Source organism: Amphiprion ocellaris, chromosome 19 (assembly GCF_022539595.1).
Source record: "Amphiprion ocellaris isolate individual 3 ecotype Okinawa chromosome 19, ASM2253959v1, whole genome shotgun sequence".
Classification (NCBI taxonomy): Eukaryota; Metazoa; Chordata; class Actinopteri; family Pomacentridae; genus Amphiprion; species Amphiprion ocellaris.
The window spans coordinates 6,258,524-6,277,604 of NC_072784.1; the positions used below are offsets into that span (position 1 = coordinate 6,258,524).

Consider the following 19,081-nt stretch of genomic DNA (forward strand, 5'->3'; position numbering starts at 1 on the left):
GCATTTGCGAACTCTCCTGTCAGTTTGCACTGCATCACATTTGGGTAATTACGAGGCCTTCAGATACAGCATTATTAAATAATACATTTGCAATGTTAAGTGCCCAGTCTAGACTCAAATTATTTACGCCCACTCATCCATCCATTTCCAACCCACAATCTGAGCTGTATTTCTATGGAAGAATCCCATTAAACAGAATTACTAGCTGGCTTTATCAGATCATTAACCTTATTGCTATGTAATATAATTAGGATGAAGAAAAATGAAGGGAAAAAAAACACCACACAGACATAGCAAAAGAGATTGTCTGGGTATTTATACCTAACTATTTGTGAAATCATCTGTTTCAGTGGGTTGGTTAAAAAAAATGGGACGGCTTTTTTTGCCCTCTCTGTATCAAGTTTCACTCTATATTTTTGAGTTTAAAGTTTTTTACTTTGCTATCGTGTCCATATGTTGTTTATTTCTTTGCTAGAAGAAACATCCTGAACTCAAAAACACGGATTCAAACTTCTAGATTTCACATGTAACAAACCTTAGGAACCAATCTTTTCATCTTGCAGGGAGGTACTTTCTGTACCATAATCCTTCATCAGTGTTTCCAAATGAATAAATCAAATATTTTAAATTGCTAAGTGTAGCACAGAGTAGCTTTACAGTGTCTGAGTCTGCCTGCTGGAGGGGCAGGTCATTAAAGACAGTGAGTAGGTAGATTTATGGCGATTTACTTCTAAACAATTTAAAGGCAGGAAGGGATTAATTCCATGTAAAAACACTGCTAAATATCAAACTGTGATACATGAGTTTATAGGAATTTAATGAACGACAGTGGAGGGACTTTATGTGTCTGCGTTTATTAAATGTGTCTTGACACATTTAATAAATATAGCAATACTTGACTCATTTTCAGCTGCTTTTCTTTTAAAAACAAAAGTTATGTGATGAATGGGACCACTTAGTGCAACTACATAGCTCTGTCAGCTGATCTCAGACACCTGCACATCAACAAATGTCGTTTAAAGTGGATTTTACAGTACATTATGCTCTTATTAATTACAGAACAATGGCTGTTCCTTTACTTTATGCTATTTCAACTGTTTGTGCAGTACTTTAGACTACTCTTGTATTGTTTATCCTAATTATTTGGGCAATTTATTGATAATTTTACGCTATTTCACTTGCTTATCAGCTACTAAAAGCTTTGTTATCCATTATCCATTGATGCAGCTATTTATCAGCAACATTCAGCTAACTATACTAACTTGCAAGCTGGTTTTCTTGTATATTTAATACTAACTTTTTGTGTGTGTTTCAATAAGTGCATTCATTTAGCTGTTATTTATATATTTAGCAGAGTTAACTTCAGTCTTTCCAAGTACTGGCAACTGCAGAACTGTTCTGTGGGATAAAAATGCCTGCTGCTCTAAAGTGTTACTGCCTAAATTTTTAATGGTAAATAATAAAAACAGCATTAGCTATTTACTGTTGCAGGTCCACAAATACGAGATGTTTCAAGCGATGGCAGTTTGAAGCCCCGAGCTGTGAATCTTAGCGGTGAACGTGCTGTTTTGCTCCATTTGCATTTCAGATTGTGATCTCAGTGTTGCTTCAGGGTTTTTCTTTTGCTTTGATCGTATGTTCTTGGCAGTAACTTTGTGCAGAAGAAAAAACCAACAAAAAACATACCAAAAATGCCTCTTTGATGACCACAGGCTCTTAAATTAAAGGATATGTTTAGAAAGCACATCTGACTCTTCAGATCTGCTGCTTTTTTTCCATTTATTGCAAGTTCCCCATTGTCTTTTGTGCTGCGTGTGTGCTATTGTCTATGAGTGTATTAAAAATCTTAGCCAGACTAATGAGTTTTATTACATGGAGGGTGATCCAGATGACTGGGGTTTGGTTGTAATACTTCCCTCCCGTCACGTCTGTCTGACATAGCGGCTCTCTCACATCGCACCCCAGACAGGCATTTGGCATCGACTCAAAATGTCCAGACGTCTTACTCACAGCCCCATTGTTTCATATCCCTTTTGGTAAGCGGCATGATAATTACAGTGGGATGCAGTTCTGCGAATCGTGCAGATGATTAGTTTTCGACTGAAGGAGGGAGCCCACCCGAGCAGATGTGCCACAGCAGGTTCACATGCAGAGATCTGATCACACCCCGGCCCGACACCTAAGGAGACAGACACAGACAGTTAGGAAGTGATCTGACTTTTATCTAGACATGTCTCTCATTCGCAATAAATCTTTGGTTCTCTGTTTGCAATGTAATTACAAGATCATGTTTGTTACTTGCATAATGGGTGAAGCAGTTGATCCTTTAACATTAATTTTTGCCAGTGCTAGCAGCATGACTCTACAGATAGTAGCGTCAGTTTGGAAGCATATTGCATTCACAAATACAAAACCATGACTTCCATATTTCATTATTATGACTTTATGTCTCATAATTACCATATCTGGATCTCATAATTACAAGAAAAGCTCTCACAGTCATGAAATAAGACCTGATAATAACACGATTCTGATCTGATCTCAATTATGAGATAGTTTTCTCATAATTTTGAGATGCAAAAACCAGTATTGTCAGATTTTGGACCCTCTTTACTTTAACTGATCAGTGACAATTGGTTTGAATGGGTTGCTATATTTGAACAACTTTTTGTGGTACTTTTGTGCAGTTTTGCCCTATGTAACGTTTGTTTTGTTGGGAAGCATATTGCATTCACAAATACAAAATCATGACTTCCGTATTTCATTATTATGACTTTATGTCTTGTAATTATGAAATCTGGATCTCATAATTACAAGTAAAGCTCTCACAGTAATTAAATAAAATCTGACAATAACAAGATCCTGATCTCATCTTAATTATGAGACAGTTTTCTCATAATTTTGACATATAAAAGACAAATGTGATTGAAATGGGTGCTAATATTGTCAGATGTTGGACCTTCTTGGGGAATTGGTTTGGATAGGTTGCTATATTTTAACTGCTTTTTGTGCTACCTTTGTGCAGTTTTGCCCTATTTAAAGTTTATCTATCACGTATTCTTGGTCCTCAGAGGATGAAGCCAACAGAATTTTGTGCCGACATGAGATTGAAATTTTGTGTATTTTAGTAGTTAAACGTCTCGGTTAGGTGTACACATTCATGTTTTGCTCAGAATGAGTTGTAATGGCTTTGGTAATTCCTTTCTGTCTAGCGTCACCATCGGGTCACATTATCAGTGTTTGGTCAAATATTTGTAAAACTAATGACAGTTCAATAAGCTTGAGGTGTGCTTTGTGTTGAGTACTAATTCAGGGTTTTTCTCTACGTAGTGTTCCCCAGCACCAAAGGAAAGTTATGAGTACATTTAATTTTTAAAAAAATGTTAATTAGGGTTTAATTTATTTTTTTTGCATAATAGTCATTTTTGGTCATTAAATGGTCACAAATGCACGCATTGCCTCTTTGCTTTTGTAGTACGCAGACTGATCTGACCGTCGTGTGTTGTTACTCCCCAAAGGTTTATTCTGAGGCAGGAAAAAACCCTAATTAAGGAGCATTATCTAAACTATTACTGTGATCAGCATTATATCTGGAGGTTTATTGTAGCGTGTTGTCACTTCGCACCATGTGATGTTTTTGATTTTCACCACTTCAGTGCAATCATTAGCCAACGTCTTCAGCTCACAATGAGTTTACACATTATGTTCTGAACTTCTCCTTAACTTAGCATAAATAGTTTACTCATAAAAGTCTAAATAGTTTACTCCGAGGCAAACAACCTTCAAATTCTATAAGTAATATTGCAGACCTCCACACTTGACAGCATGATTGATTACTGTTTATGCTCATTGCATTTTTAATTAAGCCACTTTAATCAAGCTGGTGATTTTTCTTTTCATAAAATTGAGAAAGATGGTAATGTTTCTTAAAGTGTCATGTAAATTGTAGAAACCAAAAGGGAACAGACTGACAAAAAGCTGTTTCATCGGAAAATATAGGCATGCTTTTAGATTCTTAAAAGCAACTAGTTGGTTTTCAGAGTATTTTCAGAGTTAAAATTGTTTTGTTATTGCTGTCTGTTGTCTCTCTGCAATGTCTTTCTTCCCACAGTCATCTCAGTGATATTTAAGGAGAGCTGCAGTGGATATTATTCATGATTCAAAGGATCACACTCTGTTTGTGGTGCTTTGTCTCATTGTCAGACGCTCAGGGTCAGATTTACACATTCACATACGCTGACTGGAAAATCCCCCCTCCTTCCTCTTCCGCCTCCACGTCCCGACTGTTTCTTACAGCGTGTCCTTGATGAGGAGACTCAGGAGTAGACTGCAGTGGATGTGTGTCTCCCCTGTAGTGATGCCGACATCCTGAGTCACGTTCATAAAGCAAATTAGCTGCTATAGTTTGAACTAGTCGTGCACCCTTTTAAATTTTAATTATATCTCCTTCTCTCTCCCCTCTCAGATACATCGGAAAGTCAGATTCCATCACTATCAGTGTGTGGAATCACAAGAAGATTCATAAGAAGCAAGGGGCTGGGTTCCTGGGCTGTGTCCGCCTTCTGTCCAACGCTATCAACCGCCTTAAAGACACAGGCTGTAAGTCTCAGTGTTACTTTAATGTAGCTACCCATATGTAAACAATCCCATTTTTGAGTAATTGTAATTGTTTTGATGTTTCTTAGCTCTCTTTGGTCACTAGGGGAAGAATTAAAACTACATGTAACAACAAGAAATACAAGCAGATTGGTCAAACTTTACACGGTGAAAATATTAATTCCTGTAGAATCCTGCTTCACTATCAGGGAAAAGTCTACAAGAGAAAGATGGTGATTGTTAAACTGTAAAAAGCTGTGGGCTAACTTAACATGATTGCTTATATAATTAAGAAAAACTTTCACAGACGTGATTCTACTGGTAATAAACAGACCGTGGCCATTAATAATACACAGACCTTTTTCTTGTTCTGGTCTCCCTGCCTCACGCTTTTGGAACAGCTAAGAGTTAAATCAGTTTTGTTTAAATTTTTATTTCCCCTCAAGAAACCACTAGTATGTGTTTTGCAAGTGGGTCAGTGGCCATGCTGGTCAGATTTACTTCATGAGTTGGAATAAATGAGAAAACCTACAATTTTATAGTTTAATCTTAAAATCAGAGACATTGTGGACACTTTTTTAAATTGGTGAAACAATTATTCCAATGTTATACTTATATTTAGCTAAATCTTGATTTAATATTCGCCCAAGGCATTAGAATACCAAATGTAGATGACCTAATTTGACATACCTTATTTTTCACAATCTGCATGATCCAAAAGCTGAAGGTACTGGTTAAAAACTATTAAGATGATGAGCTTTAATTATTGATACAACAAGATATTGGTGATATGATATATTATGACACAAAAAACACATGTCATGTCATGATATACAATATGCTGTGACATGTTTTAAACTGCAATCTTCTAGTGTCTAGACCAGGGGTGTCAAACTCATCTTAGTTCAGGGGCCACATTCAGCCCAATTTGGTCTCAAGTGGGCCGGACCAGTAAAATCAGAGCATAATAACCTACAAATAACCACAACTCCAAATTTAAATTTTCCTTTGTTTTCACGCAAAAAAAGGCACTTTCTGAAGATAATCACATTTGAGGAACTATCTTTTCACAAAACATTATAAACAAACTGAAATTTGTTATGGAAAATAAATAAAATTTCAACAACATGATGCCTCAGTTTGTCATTTACACATTACAACTTACAGATCACAGAGTGTCTACAAAGGCACAAAACATTTAGTCACAGGTATCTGGAAGTCAGTGATGTAGTATTTTATTTTAAAAAAGACAAAAAATAACAAAAACAAGACTAAATATTACAAAAATGAGACACAAAGCGACAAAAATGAGAAGCAAAATAACAAAAAATGAGACAAATGACACAAAACAAAACAGCAAAAGAGACAAAAATTAGACAAAAAGTTACAATGATAAAGCAAAACACAAAATGACAAAAATAAGACAAAAAACACAAGCGAGACAAAAAGGAAACAAAACAACAAAAACATGAGACAAACGACAAAAACTGGACAAAAAAGACAAAAAAAACAACAAAAACAGGACAAAATATCACAAAAATGACAACAGAACAATGAGCAATCTAGTATTTTATTTTATGATCAAAACAACTTGTCAAGGTCTAGAAATTATTTTAAATTTATAGTTGTACAAATATACAAATTGCAGTTGATGTCTTCTGTAATTTTTTACACTTTACAAAGTCGTCCCGCGGGCCGGATTAGACCCTCTGGCGGGCCGGTTTTGGCCCGCGGGCCGCATGTTTGACACCCCTGGTCTAGACTATAACGTCCACTCACAGTTTTCTGATGGACGATCTTCTCTCAAATGTGCAGACACCAGCTTCCAGTGAGCACTTAAACCACTTTAAACATACAACTTTAACGTCATCCTATTAATTAACATTAATTAATAGCAACAGCTGGTTTGACTCGCCGCCAGAGAATTGTGTTAACAGGAAAAAGTCGCAGTCAGCTAAAAATGAGACGCTGCTATTGCTGCTCTTTGCTAATGAGACAGAGAGAGTGCACTCTGCCTGTTTGAGTGTCAGAGCTCTTACTGGTTCACACGACGACTGTACATTATGTACACTATAATTTTCACTCATTTTTTTTTTTTAAGAAAATGCTGCGCTGTAGAGGCTGGCTATCCTAAAAGAGAGCAACTTCGCAATAGCAGACTGTGGTGAAGTTTATTTTAGCTGGAACTGATCCTTTAAAATATGCCTGGATCATCCTAATACTAATCCTCAGGATCGGCTCGTGTTGTTTGTTTCATTTTTGTGAGCCACTTGGGTGCTATTTGATTTACTCTCTACTAGAGGAGAGCAGCAATGACATTATTAATTGCAGTTATCAGAATTCCACAGCGCTAATGAAGCTGTGTCCGTCAAGGCATAGTGTGACTAAGAAGAAGTAGTTAATAGCAAAGTTAAGTGACTACAACACAGAGAAGCTTTATTTAGTGTCCTGTCTCACTCACTAGTTCTGACAGAGGCCAGACCAGGGTGTGAGAGGGGGCAGAAGAGTCAATCAGTGTCACCCTACAGTTACAGTAAAGGTGTCTCATGTCAGAAGCTAACTAGATAAATGAGACAGAAGCTTTAGTAAATGGCTCCGAGCAAATAGTGCCAGACAGTTGTAGCTCCAGCTAAGCGGTGCAGGGTTTTTTTTTCTGAATGGTGAGCTGGTACCTGCTCCGTGGGCCCTGCAGTCTTGGAGGCAGATACGGGAAACAATCCCACCAGTTTTCCTAGAAGCCCCTGACACTGTTATTTTCCTGAAGCGACACAGGAAACCTGAACCTTGTGCCACAGCTGTGAGTGGTTTGCCTCTGCATTTCCTTTTTCTGCTGGCCTTCTCCTCACCCCGTGGTTTCCCTGCACTCTCCTCCATAGACTGGCAGCATCTGCACACACACACACACACACACACACACACACACACACACACACACACACACACACACACACACACACACACACACACACACACACACACACACACACACACACACACACACACACACACACACACACACACACAAAATGCCATTGTGACTAACCTCCCTCTATCTCCGTCTGCCGATCTAGACAACCGGTCATTTTACGCAGACATGCATAATTGTACAGCTATTTAAGTGTAAGTGTAGATTTGTAGCGTTCTCTCTGTTGTGGTCTCTTTCCCCTTGTGTGTATTTGTCATTCTTTTGTTTTTTGTGCGCATTTACCAGCAGCTGCCATTTTGTCCCCTCCACAAGCTGCAGAGAGGGCACCGAGTTGACTTCAGCATTTGTGTATAATTGTAGACCGTCTTTGGTTGACTGTAACATTTATGTATAATTGCAGAGTATTTCTGTTTCTTGTCTTTGTGTATATGACTGTGCAAGTATTTACGTGTATGCCCTTTTCTGCATTGCAGCATGTGAGAGCTCTACGTTTTACTGTCTGTGTGTGTATTTTCTGTTTTCTCTGTGGCTCCTGACCTCCGGCCAGCCTTGTAACGGTTTGACCATTGCCTGTTTTGGTCCCTGCTTAGTCTAGACAGACATCCTGAGCTGATCTGCATGACACCCAGACAACAGAGAGGAGATAGTGGCATTTCTCATGTCTGCAGGCAACTTGGACATTTTTTTGGTCTGTTTTTTTTTTCTTTCCGCCTGATCTCTCTCTTTCTCCCTCACTCTCAAATTCCACAGACTTTAAGAAGTTCAGACAAAGAGTTTCCAGACTTTGGCTGAAGTTCATGTCCATGCTAAGACTGAGCGGAATAGTGCAGGCTTTGTACTGAAATTTGTCAAATGTTTGACCCCTACATTTGAACTGAAGCCTGCTCTGTACCGATGCTCAGTGAGATTTTTACAGCCCGTGGCTGCTCCACAGACCAGACCATCTGTTCCAGGGCACAGCCAAGCTATGGTCTGCAGACAGAAGAAAAGGAGACAGATAATGAGGGAAGACGAATTGACTCTGAGTGATGTAAATGATACAGAGCAATGGGACTCGTCCAAGAAGGGAAAATGCGCCCAAACTCACGCTAGTTTACATGCATCTCTCTCAAATTGATAAATCTTCATTTCTGTTGTTCTCTTTCTTCCCTCTTTTCTATTTTTACTCTTTCTTTCATCTTTCTTCTCATTTCCTGCCTGTCTGATTGTGTTCATTCTCTCTTTGTCTTCCCCTGTCCTTTGCCTCTGCTCTCTCTCTACTTCTTCTTTCTGCTGTCCTGAACAGACCAGAGACTAGACTTGAACAAGCTGAGTCCCAACGACAGTGACACGGTCAGGGGCCAGATAGTTGGTGAGTAGTTTGCTTGCCTGATGTTAGACACAATATAAATTACGTATAAAGCCATTTTTGTATTTTCCATAAAAATGCTTGCTTTGATCTTCAGAGCTTGTAATGATCCTTCATGTTCTGTTTTGTTTCTCACATATTAATGCATAGTACATGCATATGCTCAGGGGTGTTCTTTAACCTTTTGATGAGCTACATGGGTAAAAAGTGACCCATATTCAATGGAAAATGGGTATCTCTTGACCCATGTTGTGCATCAAAGAGTTAATGTCATTATGCGTATGCAAATGCCTTATGTAGTCTGCCAAATTTGGCCCATTATTGTTCTGCAAAGTCTGCAAAATACCAGATCAGATTTCATAATTCCGGATCCTCCTGGAGAAGTAAAACTAAGAACTGGGAGAAAATGCAGGTTTGTTGAAGCAGACCTTCCAGTACACCTCTGATGAAACTGAACCCTTTTCCTGCTACTCATAAAGATATATAGCTCCATTTTGTGCTTCGATTTAAAAGAAAAATCTGTGCCTACGCTGTGATCTGCTGTCTAGTAACACTAGTGCGTGCATCTGTGTGCCATGTGTTGCTGCAGTGAGCCTGCAGTCGAGGGACCGGATAGGCACAGGAGGTCCTGTGGTGGACTGCAGCCGGCTGTTTGACAATGATCTTCCAGATGGGTGAGTGAGAGATTTGGGGGAAGTCTCTTGTCATTTCAGGAGGAGTTTTTTAGCTTAAACAATTAATGGTTGTTTTAAGAACAGGAGTAGAGATATTAATATGATATTCATGTTAGAATATGATATTAGCATGTGGTAAAACAGAGCAGCAGGTCTACTGGATGGTTCTGTGGGTGCCCAACTATGTCCGCTCACTGCTGGGTCTGTGTATGTTTCTGCTGCCAGCTGGGAGGAGAGAAGGACCGCGTCTGGACGAATCCAGTACTTGAACCACATCACACGCACCACACAGTGGGAGAGGCCTACCAGGTGAGTACACTCTGCAGCCCACAGAAACTCAAGCCCAGACCTCTTCAATCAAACAGCAGCAGCAGCCTGATGGAAGACCTCATCTCTGACCTCAGTGCTCCCAAACTGGGGAACTCTGGAGAACTAGAGTGGGCTCCTCAAAAAAAAAAAAAAAAAGGTGTCAGACAGACTGCTCCAGTGAGGTTTAATGATGTGGAAGAAGTCACAGAGCTGACATTAGCAGAAATAGAAGCATCTCTGCCCTGCTCTGTCTGTCTTTAATACTTGTGTTTCTTTTGATTTGTTTTAATCATCAGGCACGTTCATATTTCCTGCTTAGTTCTTACCAGCTTTACCTCAGATGTTTGTTCTGTTTAGAATGGATTTCCTAATTAATACACGATTATTGTGCCTATTGATTTGCTGCTGTTTGTGTCTTTCTCATTTTCTTTTTTCTTCCATTCTAATTTATTTTACCTTTTCTTCTTCTTGGCAGTTGTTCCTGTATTACCTATTATACTCCACTCTTTTTGCCCCTCTCAGGCCTGCATCGGAGTACTCCAGCCCTGGCCGGCCGCTCAGCTGCATTGTGGACGAGAACACACCCATTAGCACGAACGGCGCCACGCCCACCACAGCATTACCGCCAACTGACGGCGACCAGCGGGCCCAGGAGAGACGGGTCCGTTCGCAGAGGCATCGCAACTATATGAGCAGAACCCACCTGCACACGCCCCCGGACCTTCCTGAGGGATATGGTTAGTGGGAAGCCGACACCGCAGACTCGACATGTATTTTATTTATGGAGTTCAAAATTACGTGTTACATTTACATATACTTTGCTGGTGGCTTTGCAGCTGGAAGAATAGCTGGGAAAATTATTGTATAGCCTCGGTGTTCGAACCACAGCTGCAAATCAATCATAATTGCACGAGATCGCTAGTGTGTGTACTGTCGTGTATGTTGGCATAAAGTCTTAAATCATAAACCATTAACATCTGCTTGATCTGGTGAATTTCAAAGGGAACGGCTAACTGAGATCAGACCACAAGGTCCCCCCACATCCACTGAAAATGCATTGAAAGAAGTACTGCAAGTGCTGCACCTTTGATTTCTACAAGTGCAGTACTTGCACCCATGGGGTTGCTTTTTGTAGTAACCCTAAACCCTGCAGCTAAATTGCATGGAAAAAAATCCCCCTTTATTTTATTGGTAATTGATAAACCTCTGGAAAAAACGAGTGCACAAGACTCCAGTTTTCTAATGTCAATACAGATAAAGATTTAATATTTTAATTACAAAAAATGTGCATTATTTTTTAATCCTCTGAACTCTGCCTCTGTGTTGACAGTGAACTGTGTCATCATTGTAATGCTGTTGTGTTAATTGCTTCACCTCGGCCCTCCTGCCTGCTCAACACTGGGCTCAGTAACCCAGCTAATCTGTGTCCTCATTCAGTCCAGCGCTGCTCTGATGACGCTGCAGCTTCCCACAAGGAGCCTGAAATACTGGCTCCATTTTAGACAATCTAACTGAATTGATCTAGCTGTTAAAAGCTGGCGGCAGCCATTCACTCCCCCCTCTGTTCTCCTTTCTCTCCATTCTGCGCACAGTCAAACAATCAGACGCATTCATGTAAGAGCAAACACATACACACACAGATCCCCCACACAGCCCAAGGGACTTTTGTTTATCCTCACAGTAAAATCTTCTGTAGGATTTGGGAGCCAGAGCCATAGAAGCGTATCACAGCTTTGCCCTCAGTCCTTCAGATTAGGAGGCTCCAAGTCTCACAACACTTTTCTTTCTATTTCTCTTGCTCTCTATCTCTGTGCCTCCCTCTCTTTTCTGGTAATCTGACAGCAGCCTATGTGCTGGTCTCATGTCAGAATAAGAGCCCCGTTTATTTTTTTTTAGAAAAGTCATGACGGCAATCTCACGAGGTGAGATCTATTAACCTTTAGAGTCCAACACAAAGTTCACATCCCTTCTTCTTGGTTGAGTTGCTCTGAAAGTGTTCTTTGCACTGAGGTAGAACGCGTATCAAATAAAGCTGCACAACTTGACTTTTCCCACAATGCTAGTTACTTGTCTGTACGACGACGTGTCCAAGACAAAAAAATGAATTTGAATTGAATCATAGTTACAGTCTGGATACAGCTCTGCATCCATGTCCACACCCATTTCCCCTGTTTGAGGTGCTCATGAACTCGTCATCGCATGGACATATTAATACCTAAATATGTTATTATACATGTAATCATTTAATTTGCCTGGTTTTCCATCTCTGCAAGCAGGCTACTGTATGAGAACAGTTCACGAAATAAAATATTTTTCAGTCATATAGTATTCTACCATCATCGGTCTGATATTACCAGATTCCAAATGATCTCTTCTCCACAATTACGAAAAGATATCTCTACTGTTTAATGCTGAATACATGTAAAAACATCACAAGTTCATTACAGTAAATGCTTTTTCCTTCATGTAAAGGCTAATATATAAAATATCTGCAGGTATTATCAAATGATGGAAGATCATGATACCTAGACTTTTCTGAAGAAAACAAGATGCAGCATGTATGGCTTAACCTAGATGTGACCGTTCACACGTTCACAGCATTCACACTGCTGTGTCACTTTGAATATAGAATATGTGAATGAATGCAGTCACACTGAGGGATTTGTCATGCACAACATTTTGAAGTACTGACGTCATTCGGGAATGGCAGGATTGACTGTGGAATTGCTTTGCTTCGCTGCAGGTCATCCCCCCATTCTTCTCACTACTTTCCTGTCTGCCTCTCTGCTAACCTATCAAATAAAGCCAACAAAAGGCCCAAAAATAACTTTAAAAAATAAATAAATAAAACTATTGGAAATTTAGTCTGTCACTGGGATCAGAGAGCTCCTATTCCTTTGCACTGTAGATGACGTAACCAGCCTGTGTAATGGAAACATAACCAGGCTGTAAGTTTACATTCTTTACCCTCTAGTTGCATGTGTTGACACCAAATATCACTTGCATGTCATGGCTCCTTCCATACTGGTTCTGGCATATCTGAATAACCCTGGCAGGTGTATTAACGTAAACGTCACCCGTTACTGAATGAAGCAACGCTGCCATTTTAACAGCTTGACAAAGGCAGCAATTTCACTTGTCTTGTGGCTGAAAAGGGCTTTAATCTGTCCTTACTTTGTTAATTCTTTGGCAGCGCTTGTTAAACCTGTCTGCAGCTCTGATTCTTACACGAGCCAAGAGATGTCACCCTGTGTGGGGGGTGTATAGCGAGTTCGTCAACTGAGTGCGGGTTTGGAAGGTTATGTTTACATTCATGTTGAAGCAGGGTGGTAGATCCAAAGGGATGCCGGCGAATGGCTCTCTGGCAGGCAGCTTCATGGAAATATCTCAGTCAAGCTGTGATGAATGAGCTCACCAACTGAAAAGTCAGACATCCACCCCCCATCTCTCCTCCCTTTCCTCTCCAATGTTCTTCACCCTGTCTCTCACCTCCTCCCTCCTCTGCCTCTTCCTGGCTGCCTTGTGGGATCCACACTGACTCAGGCCGTTCTTTTATCTCCATCTGTCTGTTCACTCTCTCACTCAGACAGATTATAAGCACAATCGGACAACACATTGCGCGTGAATTAAACTCAATTTCATTTAGAAATACAAGGGGTTCTCAGTTTACGACGTCCTCGACCTACAGCGTTTCGTCAGAAGTTGTTACGTGGAACTAGTTGACGAGTGGAGCGGATGAATACGTCATCACGAAGCCCTGTAAGACAGCTTTGTATACATTCTCCGGTTGTATTCCACTTTGGATTGTGCTACATTTGCTAACTTTTTGCCCTTCATTATGGCTCCCAAGCATGTCAGACTCTTCTGATGGCAAAGAAGATGGTGATGGTAAAAACTGCAGCTATCCAACTCATTAAACTTGTACTTGCAGAATGAATCGTGAGTCGTAGCACACGACTTCTTTACTGTGGCTCTTGATATACGTTACAAGCAGAGTGAAAACTGCAACAAAAACAGAATAAAACAACATAAATGCATGTAAATAAATCCTTTTAATTTAACCAGTCTGTCCAATAATGAAGTTATTTACTTACGACCTTGCCTCTGTGGCGTTTACAAAGTAGAGAGCCGTGCATCCAGAAAAGTACGTACAGGTATAAAGCTAAACATCAAAATAGCAGTTTGGAAATGACAGCTGTCAACAAACAACTTCAAAATAAAGGCTTTTTTACAATAAAAGTACATCGATAATTCTGCCTTAAGGGCAACACACCATGGAAGTGAAATTAGATTTAATAAAACGCTCGGGACGGCAAAACACAGATGAACATCAGCATTTTTAGATCAAGTTGTAAAAGCAGTGCAACATTTTCTGTTGTCTTCTTGTAAAATGACTCATACGTGCATGAAAGTCGTTGGTATTCATGTCTTTTATGAAGAACGGATCAATATTGTGATGCATGTAACGGCTTTGTTTGCATTTTCTCCGGACTTACGGTGAAAAGCGACTTAGATCAATCTATAGGAACAGAACTCCAACGTAAGTCAAGGACCCCCTGTACTGCTTACTTCAATGATTTGACGAACACTTAATGCCGTATGCCGTACTCTTGTTTCTCACTTTTAATTTGATCCACAACATTGCATAAACAAGCATTTGATTAACCCCCTGTTTTTGTCTTCCTTCAGAGCAAAGGACGACGCAGCAAGGCCAAGTATACTTTCTCCACACTCAGACAGGTGTTAGCACGTGGCACGACCCCAGAGTACCCAGGTATGTTCTCCACGACATCTGTGCTTACAGATACACAACACAACATGATCATGGCTTATCATCACTGTACATAATCTATACTATAAAATGTAAACAAGAAAAGAATGTTTCAATGGATAAAAGATTTTGGCTGTCCACAGAATCCTTTCTAATTCTTTCTTCGTGCTTCACAGTCCCCCCCCTGAATTTACTGACACCGACATAACTGACACTACCCATAGTTCCCTTGTAGTTCACCGTAAACCTGCAGCTGATTACGACTCTGACATGCTGTGAGAAGACCCATGTCACGGGGCTCTGAGAGCAATTCAGTCCTCTGGCACAACCACTGAAATGCCTCAGTGTGGGACACATGGCCGACAGCACACAGGTCTCAATCAGCCCCGACCAGAGGCTGTTAGGAAATACTCTCTGAGGCACGTGCGTCTTATTGATTTCTATACTTCTGAAGAATGCATATGCACAATATCTACATGTGCATTTGCAGAAACAGGCTTCAGTGTGCTCCCTCAGGAAATTGTGATTACTTCTCTTCTGCACTCTATCAGTATATGAGCAATGAATGACATTTTTATTGCTCTAGATAGAAGGCCGCTGATCACGCCACACCTTACTGAGTGCTCCTCAGGCAGCTCCAACATCAGCATCCAAGCTCTCACCACTTGTTGGGCTGCAGTCGCTTTGGCTTTAACCCTCTCGTACAGAAAGGCTAGCCAGCATAGCAAGCTTGCTGTAATTTCTGAACCTTTTAGTCTCCGTGGAGTCCAGCTGAAAGGGGTTGCAGGGCAGCAGTAAATCATTTTGATGGGAGGAAGGAATAAAATACAATAAAAGTGATTTCTCAGACATCTCGGAATCTTGCTGTCCACTTTGGTCCAGTTAGTCAGCCATTTGGTATGTTTGATACCCAAAGTTTAATGTGTGCGCTCAGCCTCTCTTTTCTTTCTGAAATTCTTGTGTACTGATGCTTTGTTGTGTGTTGTTTGCTCTTCTGTCGTGCCTTCAGAGATCTGAGTAATGTGAACTGTGAGGAGCTAGGTCCTCTACCGCCAGGATGGGAGATCCGGAACACCGCCACCGGGAGGGTTTACTTTGTCGACCACAATAACCGAACCACTCAGTTCACAGACCCACGCCTCTCTGCTAACCTGCATCTAGTCCTAAAGTAAGAACCATAGCACCTTTTGAACCAGAAAAATGTAACCGTGAAATAGATTAGACAGTTCATAAATACGGCTATAAAAGCAGCCATTTATTTTTTTCTCATTCTGTTACTGCAGTCCAAGCCCTAATGGTTCTCGAGGAGGCATCGAAAGTCAGAACGTCAGGTAAGGCTTGGGCTCGTTGCCAGTACAGCTCACTACACACAGACAGGAACACACACAAACACACATCATTTTAGACTTGGTTACTTTGTCTGCCCCTCAGTCAGTGTTTTACACCAGGATCCTGTGCCAAGGTGTGTTCACCACCTGTAGAGGTTCAACACTCAGCGTAGTCCTTCTGCTGAGCAGACGTCTGCGAGCGCACACACAGAAATACATGCACAGCGTACTCCCCCACAGTCTATCTTTCCACACAACATTTCAAATTCCTCAGCCCTGCAGAGGTTTTGATCATAAAGGCGTTTTAGCACACAATCCGTCACAAGCTGTCTTTGGCCAGACATCAGATAGCGGAGTGGAAACCAAGGCTGCTGTGTCTGCGGCTGAGGAGCGTCTTACGTCCAGGAAACAGAGCATAAATTCTATACCCAAGTCAATGAATGAGCCGTATGTATGTGCGTCCATCTGCGCGAGTTCATGTGTATGGGTTCATGCTTCTGCGCTTGGTACATGCCTGCGTGCATGGATGCACATGCTCAGGATTTCTTCCCCTTTGCAGCTGTTCAAACACATACTGTGCAGCAATAGCCATAGAATTACCCATAGGCCCTTGCTTCACGAAGGTGGAGAAGTGTACGGGTGCCTTGGTGGGCCTCCTTCTCCTGACCTCATTCCTTCTCCATGCAGAGAGAAACGGAATGCATCGACACAGAGATCAGGTTTCTTTTTTTTCCTGTTCTGATGGATCAAAGAACGTGTTTGGGATTTTGTATTCGTTTCACTTTTTTTTCCATCTACGGCCCTCTTATAAAAATGTAGCTTGGCACGCCACATTTGTTTTTAATGTAGGAGTTTTGTCATGAGCGTGATTATGCCCAGATGTGTGAAAATCCCATACGCAGAATTGTGATTGTGTATATGTTAGAGTTGGCTAATTAGCTAGAAAGTATGTGTGTGTCTTTTTAAAGTAATGTCATGGGAAAAACCTATGTAGCTAATAGCGTTATTGATCTAGTGTGGTTCTTGGGTTATTTTGACATGATATAAAATATTAAATCCTGGTTACACAAAGACAAATGGACATTGGACATCTTATGGTTCAGCCTGAGCCCATGTCTGTCCATTCTATTTACATGTAACTGATGATCTATTACCTTTTTAGTATGATTTCTGTCCTAAATTTGGAGTAACTTTCTAGCTCATGACAAAAGTCTGTAAAAGATATCAGTCTTCATGGATTTCCATCAAGACATCTGCCTTTTATCAGGTCAGGGATTTTAGAAATTTTCACCCCTCGTGTGCCGTCATCCCACAAAAATGTTTGATATATACACGTCCATCAAAGTTATACTTTATTGCCCTTTTTATTTGCTAAAGACACAGCCTGAGCATTGAGAGCATGGTTTTGGTTAAATTCCCCCTGTGATGTTGCAATCTTCTGCTAAATCGAAGCCCCTCGACCGGTCAAGGTCACTGTCCAATAGGTAACTGAATCCTTGTCTGGTTTTAAGACCTGGCTGCGGGAATGCCCATCTGTACAGTTGTTTGAGAAATGACTGTAGTTTCCCAGACGTTTGTGATTTGTCGCTTAGCAAAACATTTCTTTTATTGCGACAACTTGTCTCTGCGGTGAGCGTCTAAAGGTTGCATGCACCAGAGTCGTGCTCATCGGTAAGCAATTGGATGGAGAACAGAGAGCTGCGAGGCCTGCAGGAGCCAGAGACGGAGCAGGAACATTTGATTTATGGGTGAAAGTGCAGGAAGAGATGCTCCATGCCTCCTCTCCCACCCTCTGAGTTGTCTGCAGTGTTTGGGTGCTGTCAGAAGAGTGCCCTTCCTGCCTCCCCTCTCTCCCTCGCTTGCCTTCCCTCCCTCTAAGTCTAGTCTGCAGGAAATAAAGGGATTCATGGGGCCCTGTGGCTTTCTGGGATAGCAGGAAGTGATTGAAAAGCCAAAGTGGATTCTGCTGGGCAGACACCAGAAACCAAACTCAGTCACTTTGTTAGGAGAAGTTGTCATTGTGGTGAAGGAGAATGCAGGCTGTTGGGTGGATACTTTTAAAGCAGCAGTCTCGAGCTAAATGAGCTCCTGACAGCTGTATTCTGCTGAGAAGTGAGCTGACTGACAGTTTGGGTTTGTTCTTCCTGTTTTCCTCCGTTGAAAACTGTTGGCTTGATGTAATTACCTGTTAAAAGTGATTATTTTACCTTGGCGTTACTTTGAGTCTTACATCCTACATATCCATACTGCATGCCTGCAGACTGATGTGTGTATCCTTCTACCACCCTCTGGGCTCAACTCTAGCGTCTGGTGTTTATGACCCTGCTCAGGGTCGAGCATGCCTACTACCCCCCACTGAAGTGCAAAAGGCCACTGTGCAAATAATCCTCTAGTGCCGGCCCCATAAAGGCTCTTTTGATTCTGTGTGTGTTTGTGTGTGTGTCTGTGTTTGTGTGTGTGTGTGTGTTGTGTGCCCCCTCCCTACTGTACCACCCTCTGAGGCCTTCTTCCCAAACCCAATTCAAAAGTTGTATTCTTCATCCGGTGGTCTGCACCAGAATCAGGACCTCTGTCATCATGAAACTCATATGATGCCAACAGTCTCACTATTGATGCTTAAATGAGTGCATAAACTGTTTAAAGAAATGATTTTAAAGGCTGAAAAGTGTCAAAGAAAACTGAATAAATGAAATGCCTTTCCATTGAACCTAGACAGCTCTACAAAGGCCGATAATTGAACCTACAAAGCACGTAAGAACTCAGACTAAATGTAGATGTTACATACTTTTTTTGGACAGTTGTCTGGACAAAACCATGTACGGGGGTCCTCGACTTACATCAGAGTTCTGTTCCTACAGTGTGATGTAAGTCGATTTTCGTCGTATGTCGGAACAGACTAAAAAACAGCTTCTTTCCGAGAGCCATCACTACCCTGAACTCTCACATGTAACAACCCAGCCAACAATATAATGTAAAACGTGCAATATACACCACTGTCTCTGCTGCTGCTGCTCTATACTACCTCAATATTCACACTATGTTTTGTTTGTGCCATTCATGTGTATTTGTAAATAGACTTACCTTTAAGATTTTAAAGACTTTTATCTTGCACCTTCTGCTATGTTTGCA

General features: G+C 41.0%; 1 protein-coding gene across 1 annotated transcript in view; it reads left to right on the forward strand.

Moving 5' to 3' along the window:
• Positions 1–19,081, forward strand: part of smurf2 (SMAD specific E3 ubiquitin protein ligase 2) — a 63,018-nt gene that overhangs the window by 30,848 nt on the left and 13,089 nt on the right. Inside the window, exons 5-12 of the mRNA XM_035947701.2 lie at positions 4,466–4,599; positions 8,808–8,873; positions 9,460–9,544; positions 9,770–9,853; positions 10,376–10,590; positions 14,543–14,627; positions 15,634–15,792; positions 15,908–15,955. Of these exons, the coding sequence (XP_035803594.1) occupies positions 4,466–4,599; positions 8,808–8,873; positions 9,460–9,544; positions 9,770–9,853; positions 10,376–10,590; positions 14,543–14,627; positions 15,634–15,792; positions 15,908–15,955 (876 nt within the window). The remainder of the gene's footprint in view (positions 1–4,465; positions 4,600–8,807; positions 8,874–9,459; positions 9,545–9,769; positions 9,854–10,375; positions 10,591–14,542; positions 14,628–15,633; positions 15,793–15,907; positions 15,956–19,081) is intronic.